This window comes from Ipomoea nil, unplaced genomic scaffold, assembly GCF_001879475.1.
Source record: "Ipomoea nil cultivar Tokyo-kokei standard unplaced genomic scaffold, Asagao_1.1 scaffold2647, whole genome shotgun sequence".
NCBI lineage: Eukaryota > Viridiplantae > Streptophyta > Magnoliopsida > Solanales > Convolvulaceae > Ipomoea > Ipomoea nil.
Window position 1 is genome coordinate 2,238,342 of NW_017619075.1, and position 22,259 is coordinate 2,260,600.

Genomic DNA, 22,259 nt, shown 5'->3' on the forward strand with positions numbered 1-22,259 from the left:
TGTTTAATAATTATTGAATTTAGTCAATTTGGTAACATAATTGCCAAACAATATTTGTGATGGATTTAGTCAACTTGAGTCGTTAGTAGTAAATTAAACACCTGAGTATATTTATTGTCATGATGAATTGATATAAAAGTAGAGAAGTACGAATGAGAAGAGTATGAATTTGATCAGTTCATTGTGATTGGAATATTATTGAACATAGCTTCAATTTCGGACAGAGATTTTCATTGTTAATTTGTATTATTGACATATGTTATTTCTCGTTGCAAGAATCTGAGGTCAAGTTCTTTCCAACTTGACCTTGGATTCTTGCAATGAGAAATAACATATGTCAATAATACAAATTAAAAATGAAAATCTCTGGCCGAAATTGAAGCTATGTTCAGGAAGAATCTGAAGTCAAGTTAGCCCCTCACTAGAAGAGTATTTATGATGTTAGCATGTGTTACAAGGAGTTGACTTTAAGGGTATCATTATAACCCATTACGTAATTACCTTAACCATGATCATAACTAAAATGTAGACATCTCTTGTCCTTGACATGCGCATCGTCCCTAGGACTATGGTCGATGGGTCGTCCTTTTGTTCAAGTTTGACCTTCACACTTGTTCTATGCTCCTTTATGTTGTTTGACTTTTTCCTGCGCGATTGGGTTAGGCCGCATTAGTTCAATCCACTAGAATATAATTCATCAAATTGTATTTAAAATCTTTAGAAAGATTTACTTATCTTAAAAAGTAAATTCTTATTCCCACCATCAAGTTTTAGAAACGATTTTCTATTAACATGCTTAACCGCATAGTTCACATCTTGAGAAAGATACCTCGTATATGGCTCCAACAAGGTGGTAGTGAGCGCTCCTATCATGTATCCCGTTCATCACATTCCAAATTGTAATAAAAAAGTCACTTTCAATCTGTGGTTGTCTAATGCCCATATTACAACATGTCACACAACTCGTAATAAAATAGCCCATGAATCATTTGTCAGGTTTGGGACTACCCTATGTTATAGATTTTATATCTCCACTTATTATTCTAGTCCATTTATTTTGAAATTCATAATTAGAAAGATTTAATCACTTATTTGTGTCAAAATTGTTGACGTTGGTTGACTTAGATTCTCTAAATTGTTGTGATTTTTAGCGTTGTGTAATTAAAATTTAAAAAGAAAAAAATGTGGTTTTCTTTTTAAATAATTAATTAATGTTAAAGAGTCAATATAATGAGACTCCATTAAAAGAAAAAAAATAATTTTGATAGTTATGGTTAGTCCAAACACTGTCTCTGTCTGTCTCTCTCCCTTGGCCCTGGCTGTTAAGTGTCTTCTCCCACCTGCGTTTCCTGCAATTTAATATTCAGATCAAAGCGTTCATTTTCTCTGCTCTTTTGAATATCTCCATTATTACACTTAGATTCTGCTGATCCCTAGTTGCTTCACTTTCCCCCTAATCTCTCTCTATAATATGCATACGCATATCTGTGTTTGTGTATTTGTGCATATATATCAGCAGGGCCGTTCGTCCGCCATTCAGTAAAGTGAAGTTCACTCCAGAGATTCCTCGCTCGATCCGTCGCTTCCTTGTTATACTCACTGGAAATCACGCTCTCCGCTTCACTTCCGCGTTGCACTGCGACTATAATCCGCCGTTTTCCTAGTGTTTGAGCTCCGGAAATCGTGGTGAGCTTGTAAATTGGGCTGATTGATTGGTAGATGATTGCTGCATGGGATGGGAGGGCTCTATGGGCTTGGTAATGAATTGGATTTGGGATGCGGTTTTAAGTAGAGTTAGGGCTTGTACTTCGGTTCTCACATTGCGGATAGGATGAATTCGGATGTTGGGAGAACTGGTGGACCTGTTGAAAGGGACATTGAGCAGGTAACTTTATGATCTTTTGTGTGCAAATTGGTGTCTTATTGTTGTTGTTGTTGTTGTTGTTCCGGAGTATTTACCATTACCAATCTATAGCTCTGTTTAAGTTACTGGCAATACTTGTATAATGCTTTCTTTCGTCTCCGGGAAAATAAATAAAATAGAGAAATAAAGATTGACTGGAAAGCTGATAAAATACTCCTTAGCTCATACATTGATTGTCACAGTTCATTCCTGTCTTCTTTTCAATAATGCCCACAAGTGGCAAGCTCAAGGCTTATACTTATAATATATTGTGGCATTAGCACCTTGTTGAGGTAAATCTTCTCTTGAACATTGTGGACTCCTTGTTTGTATCAGATGGCAGGTGATTGATGCTAGATAGCAAGGAATGTTCCTTGGAATGACAAACTTAAGGGATTTAGGTAAAATTTGGTTGTAGAAAGTGTTCTTACATACACAAATTAAGAGTTAATTTTGGATTAGAGACTTACCATATGGTTACATAGTGAATTAACAAGTAAGAATAGCTAATTTACATTTACATTGACTTGAGTTACAAGTTAGAAATTGACATTCTATCTCTTTTTATTCATTATGATTGTTTCCCCTTCTCCTTAACAGTTAACACATTTGAATATGAGATTACCAGTCAAATTCTCAAATGATTATCTGAATTCTAGATAGTTAAGGGCTGTGAAATGAATATATTTGAAATTGAGATACAAATAGAATGTAAAATTGGGCAGCAGTGCATACAACATTTTGCCTGGATGTCTACTGCTCATCAGAGGCACTGTACTATTGCGAAATTGACAACTTTACCATGTAATCTCTTTTCCAGATAGAGAATTAAAAAACTAAGCAGTTGGATTCTGAAGTTCCAGAGAGTGGCAAGGAGAGATATTCACATGTTTTTCTTTATTTTTATTTGTATTTTTTAAGTACAAGTATTTAACCTCTTAAAACTTCTTTGTCTCCCTTTCTTTTGAGAAAGTTACATGCTTATTTTCTCTGGGTTAGGATTTGGTTATTTTAATTAGGTTATTGCTGATGTTTTCAACAGGCTGTAACTGCTCTTAAGAAAGGGGCACACTTGCTCAAGTATGGAAGAAGAGGAAAACCCAAGTTTTGTCCTTTCCGTTTGGCAAATGTAAGTTTTATTCCTAGACACATTCTTATTAGCACTTTCCTTTTACTAATTGTTATTAATTATTTTGATAGGTTGCACTTGTATTACTTTGTGTTCTCTTTGATCTTTATTCATGTCATTTCCTTTGGTGAAATGTCAACATTGTACATGCTTTAATGTCATTTCCTTTCTTAAAATGGGGACTGACAAGCTGAGTTGTTCTCTTTATTACAAGATACAGTTAGGTCTGTTCTTTTGGTAATTAATGTTTAAGGTCCTATTTAACAATATATGTTCTTTTATATAATATCTGTTGGGTATTAACCATGCATATTTATTTGCCAGCTAATGTTGGAGATATCCTATGGTATGCTTAACTAAAATAAGATAGTATGCCACTGTACTACTGTAGTCAATTTAAAAGTTTCCACAAGCAATTAAACATGTTTCCAGTCTGTTATCTCCATTTGGCATACCTGTAATTAACCTGAACTAGTTCTTGGGAAATTAGCTTTCAACAAGTTGTCCACTTGATAAAGAGTTTGATCCCCTATGATTTGATGAATGTTATTGGCACTTCCCAAGTTGGGTATCTGCTTCTTCTTTCTTTTTTTTTTTTTTTTTGTATTTATTTTTTTTGGGTACCATGACCTCTCCCCCCCCCTCTCTCTGTCCCCCCAGTATTGGTAGCCACTGGGTTTGACTAATCCTGTATTAAGCTGCCCCCAAATCCTAGGGGAGCTCTCCCAATGCATATTGCTCTCGTGCTTGTTGAAAGCGAAAGCACAGCAAAGTGGTCGGCTTAATGACAAAGTGAATGCGATTAAAATTGCATCATGTCACTTTAGTGAAGTAACGAAAAACATAAAAGCACAGCAAAGTGGTCGCCTTAGATTGAAATGATCGAGGTATAAAGCGATCACTTAAAATATTTACTCAAATCTCGATATAGTGCTTGGCAACTCTATAGTGTCCGACCATCATTTGGTGACTCCATAACTTTTGGCAACCTGTCGGCGACTTCATAGCTTCTGGTTTGAATCGGTCATCCTCTAAGAGGTATGCTACTTCAGCTAAGGGAGTTGAGTCCAGCTTCCAATGACTCTAATCTCTTCTCCTTCGTTCACCCATAGCTTCTGGCAAGAATCCTCTAAGAGGTATGCCGAATGCTACTTCAGCTAAGAGAGTTGACTCCATAGCTTCCAACGACTCTAATCTCTTCTCCTTTGTTTTCTTGGAAGAAGTTTGGTCATCGCTCAATCGCTGTGCTTTTCTTTCTCTCTTTCTTCATTGTTTGCTTCTTCACTCTGTCTCTCTCTGCACACTGTATGTGGACAAAAAGAGACGGCCACAAAGAGTGGGTGGTAAGTGGTGGGCAGTGCACACTCTAGGTGATTTTTTTTTTTTAAAATTAAATAAATAAACCTTAATTAATTAATGCATTCAATATTGTGTTTCATTAATACTTTAATATGTGTTAGATAAATAACAGTGACCAATAAATAATGGAATATTATGTTAATATGATTCTATTATTATTATTTTTATTAACTGTAGAATTTTGTACAATTGTCAAAAGGAATCATTTTGTTGCTTAATGGTAAACATCAATGATTAAGGATGTCATACACCTGATGATCTGTATTGTTATGAACTGGTGTCAACTACAGTATATATATATATATATATATATATATATATATATATATATATATATATATATATATATATATATATATATATATTTTTTTTTTGCATTTATAAACCATTTATATATCATTCTAGATCATAATATTTAATTTTGACACATTGTGTCTTTTTATACAAAAACGATGCTTTGATTTGTGCTTTATAGTGAGATAGACCCCTGTCGTTCTACTGTGCGTTTCGTTTTAAAAACTTTGGTTGCTCTATTCACAAGGCTTGAACCTGAGACCTTGCTTATGTGGAACCAAACTCCTTCCACTTGGACAATAGGTCTCTGATAAGGACCTGCTTTAAGTGGTTGTTTTATGGATTGCTAGACTTCTCTTACATTAGAAATCATGCTATCAACTTTTCCAAACAGAATATTAGTATGTGCTTGGTAGAATCGATTCAAATTTGAGTCATTGCATTCTTTAATTTGCTTCTTTGTGTTAACTTCTGCTGAAAGTCTATCCGAAAGGTGTTATATTTTGTTTAAAGAGCATATCATCTAATCTTTGCCCATTTTGAGAAGGAACCTTGTATCTTTTGAGTAGCAGTCCAAATATCTTTGACAAAACAGATTGGCCCCAGGATGTATAGTGATGAATTTTTCTATAGGAATTGTGTCCTTACTGAAAAAGACTAGCATGTAACTGTATGTATGGATGCAACTTTAATTTTTGTTTCCTATTTTATGGTGTTCTTTAGTTTACTATAGGTTTCAGTGTTATGAATTATATCCAAGTTGATTCTCTTTTGAAGGACTTCCTTCTTGTTTTCTGGTTTTCTGATATTTGTACTCGGCATTCATTTTCAAAGTCTTCGATGTAATTTTGGTTGTTGTTTCAGGATGAGTCTGCTCTAATATGGATTTCAGGCAAAGAGGAGAAATATCTTAAACTGAGTCATGTCTCCAGAATAATTTCTGGACAGCGCACTGTAAGTTTCTCGCTGGCAGGACTCAGGATGCTCTATTTTTCTATCTATCATGATATAACGAGCTTAAGAGAATTTTATAGCTTAATCATAAAACAGTGTATGCTGCGTATTTTACAGAAGTGATTAGCTGTTGAAATTGAGGGATTGATAGGTCTGGCGGGTGGAGAATAACCACCACCCGCCAGTTAGGCGGAAGCAAAATATGTGAGAACCAAAGATCAAGAGAATAAAGAGAATATATTATAGTGAAAGTGATACATGCTTGGGATCAGGATTTTAGGAAGTCTTATTTTATTATATTACATAGTTTAGATATTAATAAATTACTAAATAGTTGTTTAGAAACTAATAAATAGTTATTTAGAAATTACTAAATAGTTACTTAACTTATTATTCTTAGTCTTCGAATTAATTTAGGTAGTTTAATTATTTAGAAATAAACTAGAAGATTTCAGCAGATTACTTAGCTTATTTAGCCATCCTATGAGTTGTATTTTACCCTATAAAAAGGGAGTATTATTGAGAATAATGCAAGCAGGAATTGAATCCCAAAAAGGGTCTAAGGGAGTTTTGGGTCTCAAGCAAACCCAGTGTTTTCTTCTCTTTATTTTCCAATTGTTATTCTCTATTCAATTTTCCTTATGTTTTCTTGCCCGTGACGTGAGAACACAACATTGGTTCCGTTGCCGGCGTCATGGGCATCACTCAGTCGGAGTTTGAAGCTCTCACAGAAATAGCGACTGTGTTGAAACACTTAGACAAAGTTTTACGCAAATTTTCCGCTGACCTGAAGGACTTGCTTCCGCCGATTCTCTCCAAAATTAAGCAAACAAAGGATGCGGCTACTTCACTTGAATCATCAACAATCATTGTTGACCACCCACATGTGGAGATAGTGCCGATGCAGGCCAACGTTTCAGTCGATCAGCCTCATGTTGATTCAACACAAAAGGCTGCTGACTCTACTGAAATTGAGGTTGTGCCCTTTCCAAAAACCGTCCTATGCTTGAGAGGGTTATTTCACCACTCTCCAACCCCATCTCATTTAAGGGTTGTGTTGTACGGTATTGGTCAGCCTTCATCTCTGGTGTCTCTCTCATCATCCAATGTTGCTGTTCCAACTAAATCCTTCAAAGGATGTCCAAGTTTGGGGTCTTCCTCACCACTATTTGCTCCTCCATTGATATGTAGAATGCCAGTTGAGTTTCTTCCATTTGTACTTCTTTTGAGGAGGCCATTTGATCGTGGGAGGTGTTGGCTACAGCTGCACGAGGTTATCAAGCTTGAGGACAAGCTTGTGGTCCAAGAGGGGAGTAATGATACATGCTTGGGACCAGGATTTTAGGAAGTCTTATTTTATTATATTACATAGTTTAGATATTAATAAATTACTAAATAGTTGTTTAGAAACTAATAAATAGTTATTTAGAAATTACTAAATAGTTACTTAACTTATTATTCTTAGTCTTCGAATTAATTTAGGTAGTTTAATTATTTAGAAATAAACTTGAAGATTTCAGCAGATTACTTAGCTTATTTAGCCATTCTATGAGTTGTATACTTGTATTTTACCCTATAAAAAGGGAGTATTATTGAGAATAATGCAAGCAGAAATTGAATCCCAAAAAGGGTCTAAGGGAGTTTTGGGTCTCAAGCAAACCCAGTGTTTTCTTCTCTTTATTTTCCAATTGTTATTCTCTATTCAATTTTCCTTATGTTTTCTTGCCCGTGACGTGAGAACACAACAGAAAGATTACAATAGAATATATCTCTATGTCTATGGACCTCTATATATACTAAACTAGATACTAAATTAACCTAATAGGATTAGGAAACTAAGCCCACCCTACTAGGAGTTTCCTAATATTCAACACTCCCCCTCAAGCTGGAACATTAAAGTTCCAAGCTTGGATTAAAATAAGCACTCTACCTCACTCAAAATTACAAATGAAAATTAAATGCAACTAGAGGTTAACAGTGCTAAATGGCTTCGGAGGGACAATGCAACCCTTGGAATGAAGGCACCAAGGGCGAAGCTTGTCATGAACATCCTTGGGAATGGAGGCACCAAGGGTAAAGACTAACACGAACACCATCGCAGCAACATAAGCACGGATGACTTCAAAGAAGATTGCACTATGTCTGACCCTTCCTTGGGAATAAACACAAAGGCACCAAGAACGGAGCTGAACACAATCCTTGGGAATAAAGACGAAGACACCAAGGACCCTTGGGAATAAAGACGAAGACACCAAGGACGAAGCTAAACACGATCTTGGAAATGAACACACCGAGAGCGGAATTGAACACGAACCTCGGGAATGAAGATGAACACACCAAGGATAGAGTTGAACATGAACAACCTCCCGATAACACAAAAGAGCAATAGAGACAAAAAGGGAGCAAAGAATAGCAAAGGATGCAATAGAGCCCATAGTAATGAAGACAAAATAGCAAAGGATAACACACTGATTGTAGATAGTTGCACTCCCCCTTACTTGAAACATGGGAAATATTGAAATAATCAAAGGCCTTTATAATAGTGCTGAAACTGAAGGCCCATGGGATAAGGCATACCGGAGATAAAGAAACAAACACGGTTATACCAAAACACAAACACCATGGGGAGAAGTTCGGCAACAAATCCAAAAAAGAACCTTCAAATTTCACCAAAAAGTCCAAAAATGGCAAGAGATTCTGCCTCAAGGGAGGTTTGACTGACGTTGACCATTGACCGGCAAAGTTGATCGGTGTTGACCGGTGACCAACGGAAGATCGGGAAACACAGGTAGATGCGTCTCCTCGAGACGAATCCAATGGTGGCAACGACGTCTCGAACGGAGATCGGAGCAGAGAGATCTGGCCGGAAAACGATAGCAGATCTCGGCGGCGGTGGTGGCACATGGAGGCACGTGCGGCGGCAGACGGCGACCGGAATTCACTCTGAAGCTCGCAACGAGGTTCCTAGTCGGCCCGTGGAGTTGGTTAGGGAGAAAAACCAATAGGCAAGCGACGGAACAAAGAAAACAGCCGCGGCAGTGGTGACCCTCCGATGGTGGCGAACTCCAGTGGTGACAGCGGCAGCGGAAGGCTAAGGTTTATGTTAGGGTTTTAATATTTGAAGAAATATAGCCTAGGAATGTAGGCTCTAATACCATGTTGAAATTGAGGGATTGATAGGTCTGGCGGGTGGAGAATAACCACCACCCGCCAGTTAGGCGGAAGCAAAATATGTGAGAACCAAAGATCAAGAGAATAAAGAGAATATATTATAGTGAAAGATTACAATAGAATATATCTCTATGTCTATGGACCTCTATATATACTAAACTAGATACTAAATTAACCTAATAGGATTAGGAAACTAAGCCCACCCTACTAGGAGTTTCCTAATATTCAACACACACATCTTTTTTTTTTTTTTTTTTTTTCCATAAATAACAAGCTGCTTAATTAGTTGCATGCCAAATGTGCCAAATAAAATTGTAACTCAGTGAATACTAATCTACAAATTATTAATTTTATATTTTCAATCCCACATCATAAGCTTTTTTAGTAAAGTCTGGATTATGTTATTTGATTATTCTAAGCATATTAATATTCTTTGCCAGCCAATTTTTCAAAGATACCCAAGGCCTGAGAAAGAGTACCAGTCATTTTCCCTGATATACAACGACAGATCTTTGGATTTGGTAAGAGTTTCAATCTAGCTTAGCCATCGGCCATCGCCTTCTTTTCTGGTTAAAGTGTTGACTGCAACTTTTGTGTTCTTTCTCTTCTCTGTATTTATTCTAGATATGTAAAGACAAAGATGAGGCAGAGGTCTGGTTTAGTGGCTTGAAGGCATTGATTTCACGTGGTCATCAGCGAAAATGGAGGACAGAATCAAGAAGTGATGGGATCTCTTCAGGTGCTACTAGTCCCAGGACGTACACACGAAGAAGTTCTCCATTGCATTCTCCATTTGGTAGTGGTAATAGCTCACAAAAGGTATATACTGTGAAAGTAGAAAAGGTTTTATTGTATTCTTCTATGCATACAAGTGTTTACAGAGGACCTAAATATTTATATAAACATGTTTGGCTAAGCCCATTACTACATGGATTAGGACTAGGATTTTACTGCTAGGGTTAGGTCTAATACATTCATCATAACGCTATATATATATATATATATATATATATATACATATGTATATATATATATATATATATATATATATATATATATATATATATATATATATATATATATATATATATATATATATATATATATATATATATAAGCAAATTAAAGCTATGGATAACACATTGTATGTGCAATGCCGGAGAGCTTTTGTGCGTTATTTATTACACAATCACACAATTATTATAAAATTAAAGCAGTTCAAAAATATGCTTGTTTCTTTGAGAAATAATTAAGTATCCCAAGGCTAGCGCATCAGATTATGTATAATTTTGACATTTCATCTTTAACTTTTTCATGTATTGGCTGGCATTTCAATCAAGAAATACAATATGGAATTGTAATACTTGTAATGGGTTGGTCAATTTGGACTAACCAATAAATGAAAACTAAGGATGAAGTGTACTCGCATTTTTATTTCTCTTTCCCTTCTTCCCCCCTCCCTCTTTCTCATCTGGTGCTACATATACTCTGCATTCAAAAGAAAACCCCACTACAATATGTTGAATTAGTTTCTACCTCTGAAGCAGGATCTTGGTGATCAGCTAAGACTTCGTAGTCCTTATGGAAGCCCTCCAAAAAACGGTTTGGACAAGGCTTTTTCAGATGTGATATTGTTGCCTCCCAAAGTGTTTTTCCCTTCAGATTCTGCTAGTGGTTCTATACATTCCTTGTCTTCTGGAGGCTCAGATGGAATGCATGGTCACATGAAGGCAACAGGAATTGATGGTTTTAGAGTAAGTCTTTCAAGTGCCGTTAGTTCATCAAGTCAAGGTTCTGGGCATGATGATGGTGATGCCTTGGGGGATGTTTTTATTTGGGGTGAAGGTATTGGGGATGGTGTAATGGGTGGTGGACCCCACCGTGTTGGAAGCTCTTTGGATGTCACACTGGATTCTTTATTGCCTAAGGCTTTAGAATCTGCTGTTGTATTAGATGTGCAGAATATAGCTTGTGGTGGACGCCATGCTGCACTAGTGACAAAGCAAGGAGAGATGTTCTCCTGGGGTGAAGAATCAGGAGGCAGGCTTGGGCATGGCATTGATGCAGATGTTTCAAATCCAAAGCTTATAGATGCCCTCAGCATTTCAAACATAGAGCTTGTTGCTTGTGGTGAATATCATACCTGTGCTGTAACACTTTCTGGTGATCTGTATACTTGGGGTGATGGTCATTTTGGTCTTCTTGGGCATGGGAATGAAGTGAGTCATTGGGTTCCAAAAAGAGTAAATGGGCCTTTGGAGGGCATCCATGTCTCATTTATCTGTTGTGGTCCTTGGCACACTGCTGTTGTAACCTCTGCTGGGCAATTGTTTACTTTTGGTGATGGAACCTTTGGTGTTCTTGGACATGGAGATAGAAAAAGCATTTTTAAACCTAGGGAAGTGGAATCTCTCAAGGGACTTCGAACTGTACGAGCAGCTTGTGGTGTTTGGCATAGTGCTGCTGTTGTAGAAGTCATGGTTGGAAACTCAAGCTCTAGCAATTGTTCATCCGGAAAACTATTTACATGGGGAGATGGTGATAAAGGTCGACTTGGACATGGTGACAAGGAATCAAGACTTGTGCCCACCTGTGTTGCTGCTCTTGTTGAGCCCAACTTTTGCCAGGTTGCTTGCGGACACAGCTTGACTGTTGCTCTAACCACTTCAGGTCAAGTATACACTATGGGTAGTCCTGTTTATGGCCAGTTAGGAAATCCTCAAGCTGATGGAAAATTTCCATGTCGTGTTGAAGCAAAAATTGCAAAGAGTTTTGTTGAGGAGATAGCTTGTGGTGCTTACCATGTTGCTGTGTTGACTTCCCGAACTGAAGTTTACACGTGGGGAAAGGGTGCTAATGGAAGATTGGGTCACGGGGATATTGATGACAGAAATTCACCAACTTTAATTGAAGCTCTAAAAGACAAGCAAGTCAAAAGCATTGCTTGTGGTACCAATTTTACTGCAGCCATCTGCCTTCACAAATGGGTTTCAGGGGTTGATCAATCTATGTGTTCTGGATGCCGACTTCCATTTAATTTTAAAAGGAAACGGCATAACTGTTATAATTGTGGGCTTGTATTTTGTCATTCATGCAGCAGCAAGAAATCTCTGAGGGCATCAATGGCACCAAATCCTAATAAATCATATCGTGTATGTGATAATTGCTTTTTTAAATTGAAAAAAGCTGCTGAAACTGATGCTTCATGTCAGTCTTCTGTTAGTAGAAGAGGAAGTATGGATCAGGGGATAAATGATGTTATTGATAAAGAGGAGAAGTTGGATACAAGGTCCCGTTCTCATCTTGCGAGGTTTTCTTCAATGGAAACCTTTAAACAAGGTGAAGTCCGCACTTCCAAGCAAAAGAAAAAGTTGGAATTCAATAGCAGTCGTGTATCACCTATTCCAAATGGTAGCTCACAATGGGGAACCCTCAATGCCTCCAAATCTTTTAATCCGGTGTTTGGTTCATCTAAGAAGTTCTTTTCAGCTTCTGTTCCTGGATCAAGAATTGTTTCTAGAGCAACATCTCCAGTATCAAGACGGGCAAGTCCACCTCGTTCTACTACACCAACCCCAACTCTAGGCGGACTCACTTCGCCAAAGATTGTACTCGATGATTCTAAGAAGACAAATGATAACCTTAACCAAGAACTCATTAGATTGAGAGCACAGGTAAGCATCTTACTGTTCTACCATTTCCCAATAGTGCAACTTTCTCATTTTACTGTAAGATTATTTCATGTGGATCTCTTAAGGCTTGTTTGGTGCAAAAAAAAAAAAAAAATCATTCCCTTTGTTTTGTTTATCCAAAAAATTGGGATAATTTGTCCCACTGCCTCCCCACCTTTATTATAATCCCCGCATTTTAGATTGGGTGTTGTAATCCCAAATCCATTAAAATGAACCAATCACAGGATTAGGTTATCCAATTCTCCCTAATCCTATGAACAAAACTACTCTGAGGCTTTTGACAGTAATACTTGGATCCCCAGTTGTTTCCAAATCACAGTTAAAATCCCTTTGGTTTCAGTTTGCATTTCAGTCAGTCAATCAGGTCTTTCATGCAAAATAATGATGATGATAAATTTATTGCTTTTTCACTTAAAAAGTAACTATGAATTCAAATAATCTTTTTGTTTGGTTATAATAGGGTTAATTTTACTTTACCCACTTGTTATTAGAGTTAAGTCATACTTTATAAGCACTTAGCTTAGCTTGACTAATCGTCAACATTAACAGTTAATTATTTCATTAAAAATAATATTATTTCATTAAAAATAATATTATTTCATTATTTTACCCCTAAATGACATGCAAAAGGAATGGGTGAGTTCATGCTCCAAAGCTGCATTTCCAATGACATATTTGGCATCATTTGTTCTTTAGATAAGTTGAAACTAACAGGCACTCAAAACGATTACATTGTGGTGTATAAGGAGAAGAATTGCTTCAATAAAGTTCATTGGGACACTTGGGACATCTGGGCTTATAAGTTTGAGTGGGAAGTTCACTGTGAGCTTGAGTGAACTATTAGAATAGGGATCTCCAGATGAGAAAGTGTATTAGAATAGGGATCTCCATGAAGGACATCTGGGTCATGAAGGATTGTAACTTATAAGTTTGAGTGGGAAGTTCACTGTGAGCTTGAGTGAACTATTAGAATAGGGATCTCCAGATGAGAAAGTGTGTTATTTATATAATTAATGCAGTAGTCTAAACTCTAATCATGACCTGAGGTTAATATTTCTTGTCTCCTCTTTTGATCATTGTGTAGTGTAATCATACCTTCCTATATCCAATTTCATCTCTTAAAACTTGTTGGAAAACTAAGAGCTGAAGAGTCAAAGTCACATTAATTTATCAGATGTGGTAAATGACAATGTTATGAATCTAGATTCTTATATTCTTTTGACCCATAAATTCTAGGCTCTTGTAATTATCCCACCACCAAGTAATCTAGCAATTTATCTCTGATCATATTTTATTTTTCATTCTCTTGTTATCATCAGTCATCATAATTTATTTCTGCTAGGTGTAATATTTGAAAGTTGAAACACCATTGGATCTGCTAGGTGTAATTTATCCCTAAGCTATATCATGTTATTTTTAGCTAAAGGTTTTTACCTATGCAGTATGTGGCAGCCATGGAATTTTTCCCAATAATGAACACTTGCTTTTTTGTGGGATAGGAAGAAAGTAACAAACTTCAATAAATGCTTGTAATCCCTTGTATAACCCATTAGAGAAGCATCACATATAGATTTCATCCTTTTTTACATGATTTCATTTGATTTGTAGGCATGCAGTAACAGGTTGTTGATTGTAAAAATTTAAGTAAAAATGTCATAGAAGCTCTCTGTATATGTGGATTTTAGGGTGATCTAGATGGGATATTGGATTTCCTGCTTCTGTTAATCTTCAAGATGTTTTAAGGATGATGAGGACACATTTTGAAGCTAATGTGTATAGAGTAAAAACCAAAGCTTTATTTGACCTTTTCTTCAAAAAATAACTTGAGTAAAGGCCGAATGTATGTGATAAGTCAATAATAACTCTGGATCCTATGTGGGTAAAATAGAAGATTGAGAGTTACATTTTAATTCAAGATCTGCATGCCATTTCTTAGGAAAGTTATTTCTCAATCTTATTCTAGGAAAAAGGACCTACATTTCTGCACCACTGGAGTGGTATTTCCATGTAAAGCTCTATAGTTTCTCATTACCACCTTTATTTTCACTTGGTTTTTCCTTTTACCCAGCATACTTGGCTTTATGTGTGTATGAAATGCAATTGGTCCCTGGGGAATTTTTCAAACCAATGGGAAATGCTATCCACTGTTTCCATCCCCTTGCTACTTTTAACATTTTGTTTGATTTATCTTTTTCTCAGGTAGACAATCTTACACGCAAGGCTCGTCTTCAGGAGATAGAACTAGAAATGACTACCAAACAGCTGAAGGAGGCAATAACAATAGCAGGGGAGGAGACTGCCAAGTGCAAAGCAGCAAAAGAAGTAATCAAGTCACTCACTGCTCAGGTAAGATGGATGCTTGTGCTAAATTACCTGTATTAGTGACAAATCTATTTTTATATAGTAAAACACTGTTTTCTAAAAGCATTATATTAGCCAATTCCTGTGTCAAAATTTTACTGCATTTCAAGCTTTTACATCTAAAAAAAAGATAAGGTAGATAATTAGGCTTCCATGGCAAAAGGAAAAAAATAGGATGTCAATTACTAAAAGTACACTTTTTAATATGAGAATTATTTCAATAAAGAACCAAACATGTGCAAATCGTATGCAATAAAAAATATATCCTCCTAGCAGTATCATATCAACCAAATAAAAACATTATAATCTTTTTAAAAAATTCAGTAGTAGCATGCCCCTTGGTTCAACAATAATCAACAATAAAGAGAGGCATCTACAAATAAAATAAAATAAAATAAATTTGAATATAGCCATAATATCAAATGAAAAGATCTAACAATAAGATTTTTTTTTTTTTATATGTTATTTGCTATCTTTTGAAAATAAATGTATGGTGAAATATAAAACTGTTTAAACATGTATAAATACACTCAACTAAACATCAAATTACAAAATAAAATTTAAAAATTATTTGTTTCAAATCCAAAAGTTAGTTATCATTGAACAATATCAATATATTCTTTCAAATGTTGTTAAAATTTAATCATGTTGAATCCCTTTCAAATAATGAAATATTATGAACACTACTAAAATACAGAAATTCTCTATTAAATTTCACACTAATTGTACTTGAAATTCTAAAAAAATCTAACCAAAAAACAAAAATCCTAAAAAATGCACAAAACATTCATTCATCAAATTACAATTCAAGATTGCAAACCAAATGCTTGAGTAGATCTCTGGACAAACATTAGTTATTGTGGGAAAGTTTCTGTTGTTGTATTCCCTAATGTAAGGGATTTATTTTTGGTTTGGAATCTTAGATTAGGGATTTTATTTCCTCATTTTTCCTGATTTTCTCTGCTTTTATTTCCTGATTTAGCCCCTACAATTTGATGTGTGTGTTTGTGTAAGCAACCTTAAGGAATATAGATGAGCTGTGCTAGACACTCTTACAAAAGTTTTTTCCTATTAATCACTACAACGTGTTATCATTTTATTGGATGCTTTTTATATTTGATTATTATGTAACTTTTTTAATTACTTATGGTGGGGTTGGCCAGTTCATGAGTAGTCCATGAAAATAAATAAATTTTCTTTTCTAATTAATTCCATATTAGGGAGTGAAAATTATGTAGTGATTTTAGTAGGTGAGAATAGCATTTTTTCAATATAGAATTGACATTTTTAAGAGTTATGGTGCTAGCTGTTTTGCCATCTATCCAATAATGTTGAATTTTTAATTTAATTTTGTTTTTGTTTTTGTTTTTGTTTTTGTTTTTGTTTTTTTTTTTTTTTTGTTTTTGTTTTTTTTTTTTTTTAAAATTGTTCACTATGATACTTCTGTTGCTAATCATCTGTTTGTTGTTGACACTTGATGTAGCTGAAGGAAATGGCTGAAAGATTGCCTGTTGGTGCTGCCCGCAACATCAAATCTCCTACATCTGCTTCCTTTATCTCAAGTCCTCTATCTGTTGACATTTCAAATGTGTCTATTGACCATTTGAATGGTCAAGTATCTTCTCAGGAATTAGACTCAAATGGAGGCAACAGCCAGCCACTTTCTAATGGATTGAACATTGCTGGTAATTGGAATAATGGTCATAACAGGCAAGGGAATTCTGAGGCAATGGCAAGAAATGGGAACAGAACAAAAGAGAGTGATTCTCGAAATGAGAATGAATGGGTCGAGCAAGATGAGCCCGGTGTGTATATTACACTTACTTCCTTGCCAGGAGGCTTGAAGGATCTTAAGCGTGTTCGATTCAGGTATCTTAATTCTAACTAGATGTTACTTTTCCAATTGGATATGCTTTGTTGATGCCTTTACTTTTTGCATTGCCCTTGTGAGCTAATTAGCAATGTATCTCTTCAAAACATTGAGTTAGAGCAGTCAAAGGTTATAAGCCTCTACCATATTTATTATGTATGAAATTAAAATCTTAATAACTGTTTAAATGCAGCCGGAAGAGGTTTAGTGAGAAACAGGCAGAACAGTGGTGGGCAGAGAACCGAGCAAGAGTTTACAAACTGTACAATGTACGCATGTCTGATAAGTCGAGCATTCCCACTGGAAGTGAAGAATAAGCCCATTGACATGCATGAGAATGCCATTATACTACTCACTAAAGGTCTTTTTGTTACTGTCCTCAAAATTAGCCACAGGGATGGATGATCGCTTTCACTCGGTAAGAATCGAGGGTTGAATTAGAATTAGGCGTTTGCTTCTGGGTTTTCTAGCCTCTTTTCCCATCATTCTTTTTGAGCACCCTAATTCTTATGGCTATGGTTTGTCATAGTTGTTCATTTCCTTTGACCCCCTCAATTTTTGCGTTCCTGGGGAATTGAGGGTTAGAAATGTAAATTCAGCAGCTTAGTGTATAGCCGGCGGTCGGTCCTCTGTTGGGAAATAGCTTGTAAATTCCACAGGCTTACTTTCCTGGGCTTCTTTTACTTTGTTTTTTCATTGGAATGAACTGACGACTGACAAAATTACATCTCAACAAATATTGAGGTAACTCATCTGTAACAAATTGCATTATAAAAGTGAGATGTTTCTTTTATGTTGATATACTTTACTCACATTTATGCAGTTGAAAACCAACCTTAACTTGCGAATTGTGAACTTGTGAAGAACTGCATTGCAATTACTAAATGATTGCACTGCTACGGTTTCCTGGAGGACCTGTATTTGGATGCGGTGTAATCATGTAGTAATTGCAGTGCAATCCTTTCACAAGTCCGCAGGTTAAGATTAAGTTTTCACTTAATTATGGACCTGAGAAAATTTCAATTTTGGTCCACTGACTATTGGAGTTGTGTTAATTGCAACACTTGACTATTAAAAATGTTAATTTAGTACCTTGACTATGCAATTTTTATCAATTTTGGTCACGCTGGTCAAATTTCCGGCGAAAAGTGGCCGAAAAAATTTTAATAGTAAAATAATGAGGGCATGTTGGTCTTTTCATCTTCTCTGTTCTTCTTCTCCATTGGGTTTCTTCCAGGCGCGTCAACCACATCCGTGCTCCTCTTCTCCGACATCCCTCTCGTCGGCGGGCGGTTTCACTCTCTACATCTCTCTCGTTGGCGGCTCCATGTGAAATTTATTCAAAGACTAACTAAAAACGGGGGGAAAAAGAAATTGAAATCCGGCCAAAACTGATGCGTCGTCGTCCATACATTGACCTAAGAACTTGCGCATGCGTTTCCTGAGAGTGCTTTCCTTCTTCTCCGGCTTCTTCTCTTTGTTAAGATCGTGTTGGTGTAGGAACTGGATCCACTTCCGTAGGATATGGCTAACGCTGCTGCGGTTGTTTTCCTTCGTCAAACGGTGGTTTGACACCTTCTGGATAGCATCCTATCGGCGAAGATGGCAGGGACCGTTACGGTGGAGGAAGGGGATCGTCTTTGGCATGAGACAGTGGCGAACGGTGCCGCTGCTGCGATCGATTTCAACCTTGTCGCTATTGTTATCTATCAGAAAGTATGAAACCTTCTTGTCGGCGGTTTTAGGCAAGTGTTTCGAAACCTCCTCGACGTTAACATGGTGTTGTTGTAGGAATGGGAACATCTTCGATGGGACATGGTTGAAGCTGCTTTTCATGTTCCCATTTAATTTTGAGTTTTTCCCACATTGTGCGCTTCCGGCAGCTCTATGAGGTTGAGAATGTTTGATATGTGCCGGCGGCGATTTCTGGAGAACGGCTCTTCGCGAAGGCGCCGGCGACGAGGAGCGGTAGGATGTCGGAGAAAAGGAAGCCCAAAGGAGGTTTAAATAACATGAAATGACACTTTTGCCCTTTTTATTTAATGAGTTAAGATTTTTCGGTCACAATTTGCCGGTAATTTGACCGGCGTGACCAAAATGATAGAAATTGCATAGTAAAGGTACTAAATTAACATTTTTGAAAGTCAAGTGTTACAATTAACACAACTCCAATAATCAGTGGACCAAAATTAAAATTTTCTCTTTATGGACCTTTATGCTACTAATATATCTACCCTTATCAGTTAGATTAGAATTCTCACTTTTCATCTGAGGAATGCTCAGTCAGTGGTAATACCATCAAAACAACATTTTATTCACTTAAACTTGTGTGAGTTGCAAATAATAATAATAATCTAATATGCCTTAAACAATCCAGAATTCAACAGAGTCGAGCCACATGCAACTAAAGAATGTTTCAATAAAAACAGGGTTTATTGCAGCAGAATATTTTTGGACACCAGAAAAACATTCCATACAGATGGTCAAAATCTACAACAAAATTATATTTCTATTATATATATGTATAGCTGATGGGTTCTGGGCTGAGATAAGACTCTTGAGTTAAGTATGTTGATACATTCACATACACATATACTGACATTATTAATCTAGAAACACTAGACATGGTGTGACAAGCTTCCAGCCCCAAGAAAATGACCAAAAAGATGCTGCATCACCAGCACTTCAAAAGCACTTGATCCTGGAATTTCATAAATTCAAGTGTCATGAGAAAATCAGGTTGGGATGAGAAATAAGATGCAAGGAAAATACGTCTCGAGAAACTGAGACCTTGCGCGTCTAAATATATCTTCTTCATTCTTATAGATGTACCCAAAAACAGATATATTTAGACACACAGAAAGCACGTAGAGAAACATATGGGAGATATCGGGTTTCATTGCTTGTACCTACTACACTGCCACCATGTGTAAATGGATCTGAAATGCCCTGTGCCTCAGTTTTTGTGTTGCAGTCTCCCACTTTCAGCACCAGCATAGGGATCAATTGTGACATTGATAACAGCAGGTTTCCTAGCAGAAAAGGATTCGGCAAGTGCCGATTTCAGTTCATCCGGGGTCCCAACAAGATAACCTTTTCCCCCAAACGCTTCAATCAAAACATGATACGCAGCACCGGGGACAAAAGAAGTGGGTGCTGGATCATCTTTGTAAGGTCCAGTTATTTCTTCGGGGTTCCTTCTGTCACCACCATAGACACCACCGTTGTTAAACACTATAACCACTACGGGCAGCTGATATCTAACCAATGTCTGCAATACACAAGTTACACGTAAGAAAGCAGAAACAAAGAAGAGAACAATAACAAAATACAAAAACTGAAATTACACAATTTATTGTTCCAAAATGCTAAAATTAAAAGACTCAAAGTAGCTTCTTCAATTAACTTCTCGAAAAAGTCATTTTGTATGTAATCAGCTAACAGCTAATTTACCAAACACTTTTTTACAATCAGCTAATACTATCAACTAGTCAAACACACTAACTCAATCAGCTAACACCATTTACCAAACACCCCCATATGATATTATCATCAAGAACTAGCAGATAAACTTTATAACAACATACCTCAACTTCCATAGCACTGAACCCGAATCCGGAGTCCCCTTCAACAGCTACAACAAGCCTCTCAGGCGACGCCACTGCAGCAGCAATGCAATATCCGAGACCAACCCCCATTGTTCCCCAAGTCCCCGCATCCAACCGAGTCCTTGGCTCGGTCTGTACCAACACGGATCTGCCAATATCCATTGTATTCGCTCCTTCAGACACCAAAATTGGGGCGGGACTACCCAATTCCAAGATTGCGTCTCTAATAATCCTCATTGGAGTCATGAAGTTAAACGGCACAACATCCTTGGCTAATTGTGCCTCCATCTTTGACACATTTTCCTTAGTTTTCTTAGATAATGCCTCAATCCAAGGATGATTCTTCCCCAAACAAAAAGGGTCGTCTTTTATCTCCTTGTTTATCGTCTCCACAACCTTAGTAGCATCTCCCACTAACCCTAACCATGGCTTCCTTAGCTCAATCTCGTCCTTGGATATATCAACCAATATGAACTTCACATCCTTTGACCATTTCGGGGGTTCCCCGAAATGCAACAACCAATTAAGCCGGGCGCCAATCACCAATGCCACGTCGCATTTTCCGATAGCCAATGACCTGGCCGCCGTGGCGGCCAGGTCATGATTATCCGGCAATAAGCCCTTCCCCATAGGGGTGGGCAAGAAGGGAATCCCTGTTCTCTCCACCATGGTCTTCAAAGCTGACTCAGCCCTAGCCATGGCGGCGCCCTTTCCAAACACAATCAATGGCCTCTCAGCTTGTCTAAGCAAAGCCACCGCCTTTTCGATCTCCGATTCCTTAACGATTGGCCGTTCAATCAGCCCCTTGTTCCGAGAATCCTGCGCTTCGGCGATCAATCTCTCCGCCTCCGATTCACTCACGGTCTGGTGGAGCACATCGGAGGGGAGATCCAAGTAACACCCGCCGGGGCGGCCGGCGGCGGCCCAATCCAGAACCTCGAAAACGCAAGCGGGGACTTTGGAGATATCGGTGGCTTTAGCGGAGAACTTGGAGAAGGGTTTCACCGCTTCAATTTGGTCCAGCTCTTGGAAGTCCCCGCGCCCAAAATCTTTCTGATCGCAGGAGCCGGAAATCATGACCAACGGCCACGTATTCACGGCGGCGTTAGAGAGGCCGGCGAGACCATGCACGCATCCGGGTCCCGATACAGTGAGTAGAATCCCCGGTCGGCCGGTGAGGTAACCATAGGCGGAAGCAGCATAGCCGGCGGATTGCTCGTTGTGGAAGGCGATGAAGCGGATGCCAAGCGCCACCGCGCGGTTGGCTAAGGAAGTAACCGGTATGCCGACCACCCCGAACATCCGGTCCACTCCGGCTCGTGCCAGAGACATGGCCACAAGCATGTTGGTGTCGACGTCCGCCATTAAATTATCTCGGAAATGCACCACTACACTAGATTCACTGCCACTGGGATTGCTTCAATTCTTCGATATAATAATATACTATCGGATTGGTGATGTATAGCTTTAGCTTTAGCCTTTTATATATGCAAATTAGGACTTAGGAGCAAAAGTGCCTTCACCAAATATTCATCGTCTGGGCAACGGCAGCGTTTGGATGGGAAGAAAGAAGCAAAATTTGATTGGCTCCACCGCCACACGCCACTCTATCAATGCTAAGCAAACTTTGCTTTGAACTCTTTTTTGAGCTTTTCTCACCTTGCAGCCTTGCTCTTACATTACATTATACCCTCCCCCCAACATAAAATTCAATTTAAATTAGAGACAATTATCAAATTGGACGTTCAACTTTAATTTATACAAAAGAAAAATTAAGCATTTGAATCTTTAAAAAGTGTAATTAAACACTCGAAATTTTTATTTTGTTGCACCTAAATTGAATAGTCGATTATTTACATGGAATAACATGTCATTAGGGTTCCATCGGTAATTCTAGTGACATGTCACCATTGCCATT

At 37.5% G+C, this 22,259-nt stretch overlaps 2 protein-coding genes across 6 annotated transcripts; one reads left to right on the top strand and one right to left on the bottom strand.

The window, feature by feature from the left end:
* The first annotated feature begins 1,310 nt into the window (after positions 1–1,310).
* Positions 1,311–17,526, top strand: LOC109154556. Of its 3 annotated transcripts, none has more exons than XM_019302332.1 (9): positions 1,311–1,885; positions 2,946–3,032; positions 5,550–5,639; positions 9,251–9,331; positions 9,435–9,629; positions 10,355–12,478; positions 14,702–14,848; positions 16,347–16,732; positions 16,927–17,526. In XM_019302332.1, the coding sequence occupies exons 1-9, from the start codon at positions 1,832–1,834 to the stop codon at positions 17,048–17,050; spliced, it is 3,288 nt and encodes a 1,095-aa protein (XP_019157877.1). In that variant the 5' UTR covers positions 1,311–1,831; the 3' UTR covers positions 17,051–17,526. The 3 variants fall into 3 exon arrangements, with proteins under 3 accessions (XP_019157877.1, XP_019157875.1, XP_019157876.1); XM_019302330.1 differs by having other exon boundaries at positions 1,312–1,885; positions 10,355–12,484; XM_019302331.1 differs by having other exon boundaries at positions 1,313–1,885; positions 10,358–12,484.
* Positions 17,527–19,133: 1,607 nt separating this feature from the next.
* LOC109154528 (2-hydroxyacyl-CoA lyase) lies at positions 19,134–22,014 on the bottom strand. Of its 3 annotated transcripts, none has more exons than XR_002049734.1 (3): positions 20,321–22,014; positions 19,613–20,004; positions 19,134–19,362 (listed from the first exon to the last, which is right to left on the bottom strand). XR_002049734.1 is itself a non-coding variant. In XM_019302293.1 (3 exons), the coding sequence occupies exons 1-2, from the start codon at positions 21,704–21,706 to the stop codon at positions 19,690–19,692; spliced, it is 1,701 nt and encodes a 566-aa protein (XP_019157838.1). In that variant the 5' UTR covers positions 21,707–22,014; the 3' UTR covers positions 19,134–19,434; positions 19,643–19,689. The 3 variants fall into 3 exon arrangements, 1 of the variants encoding a protein (XP_019157838.1); XR_002049735.1 differs by having other exon boundaries at positions 19,134–19,349; positions 19,612–20,004; XM_019302293.1 differs by having other exon boundaries at positions 19,134–19,434; positions 19,643–20,004.
* Positions 22,015–22,259: the final 245 nt, after the last annotated feature.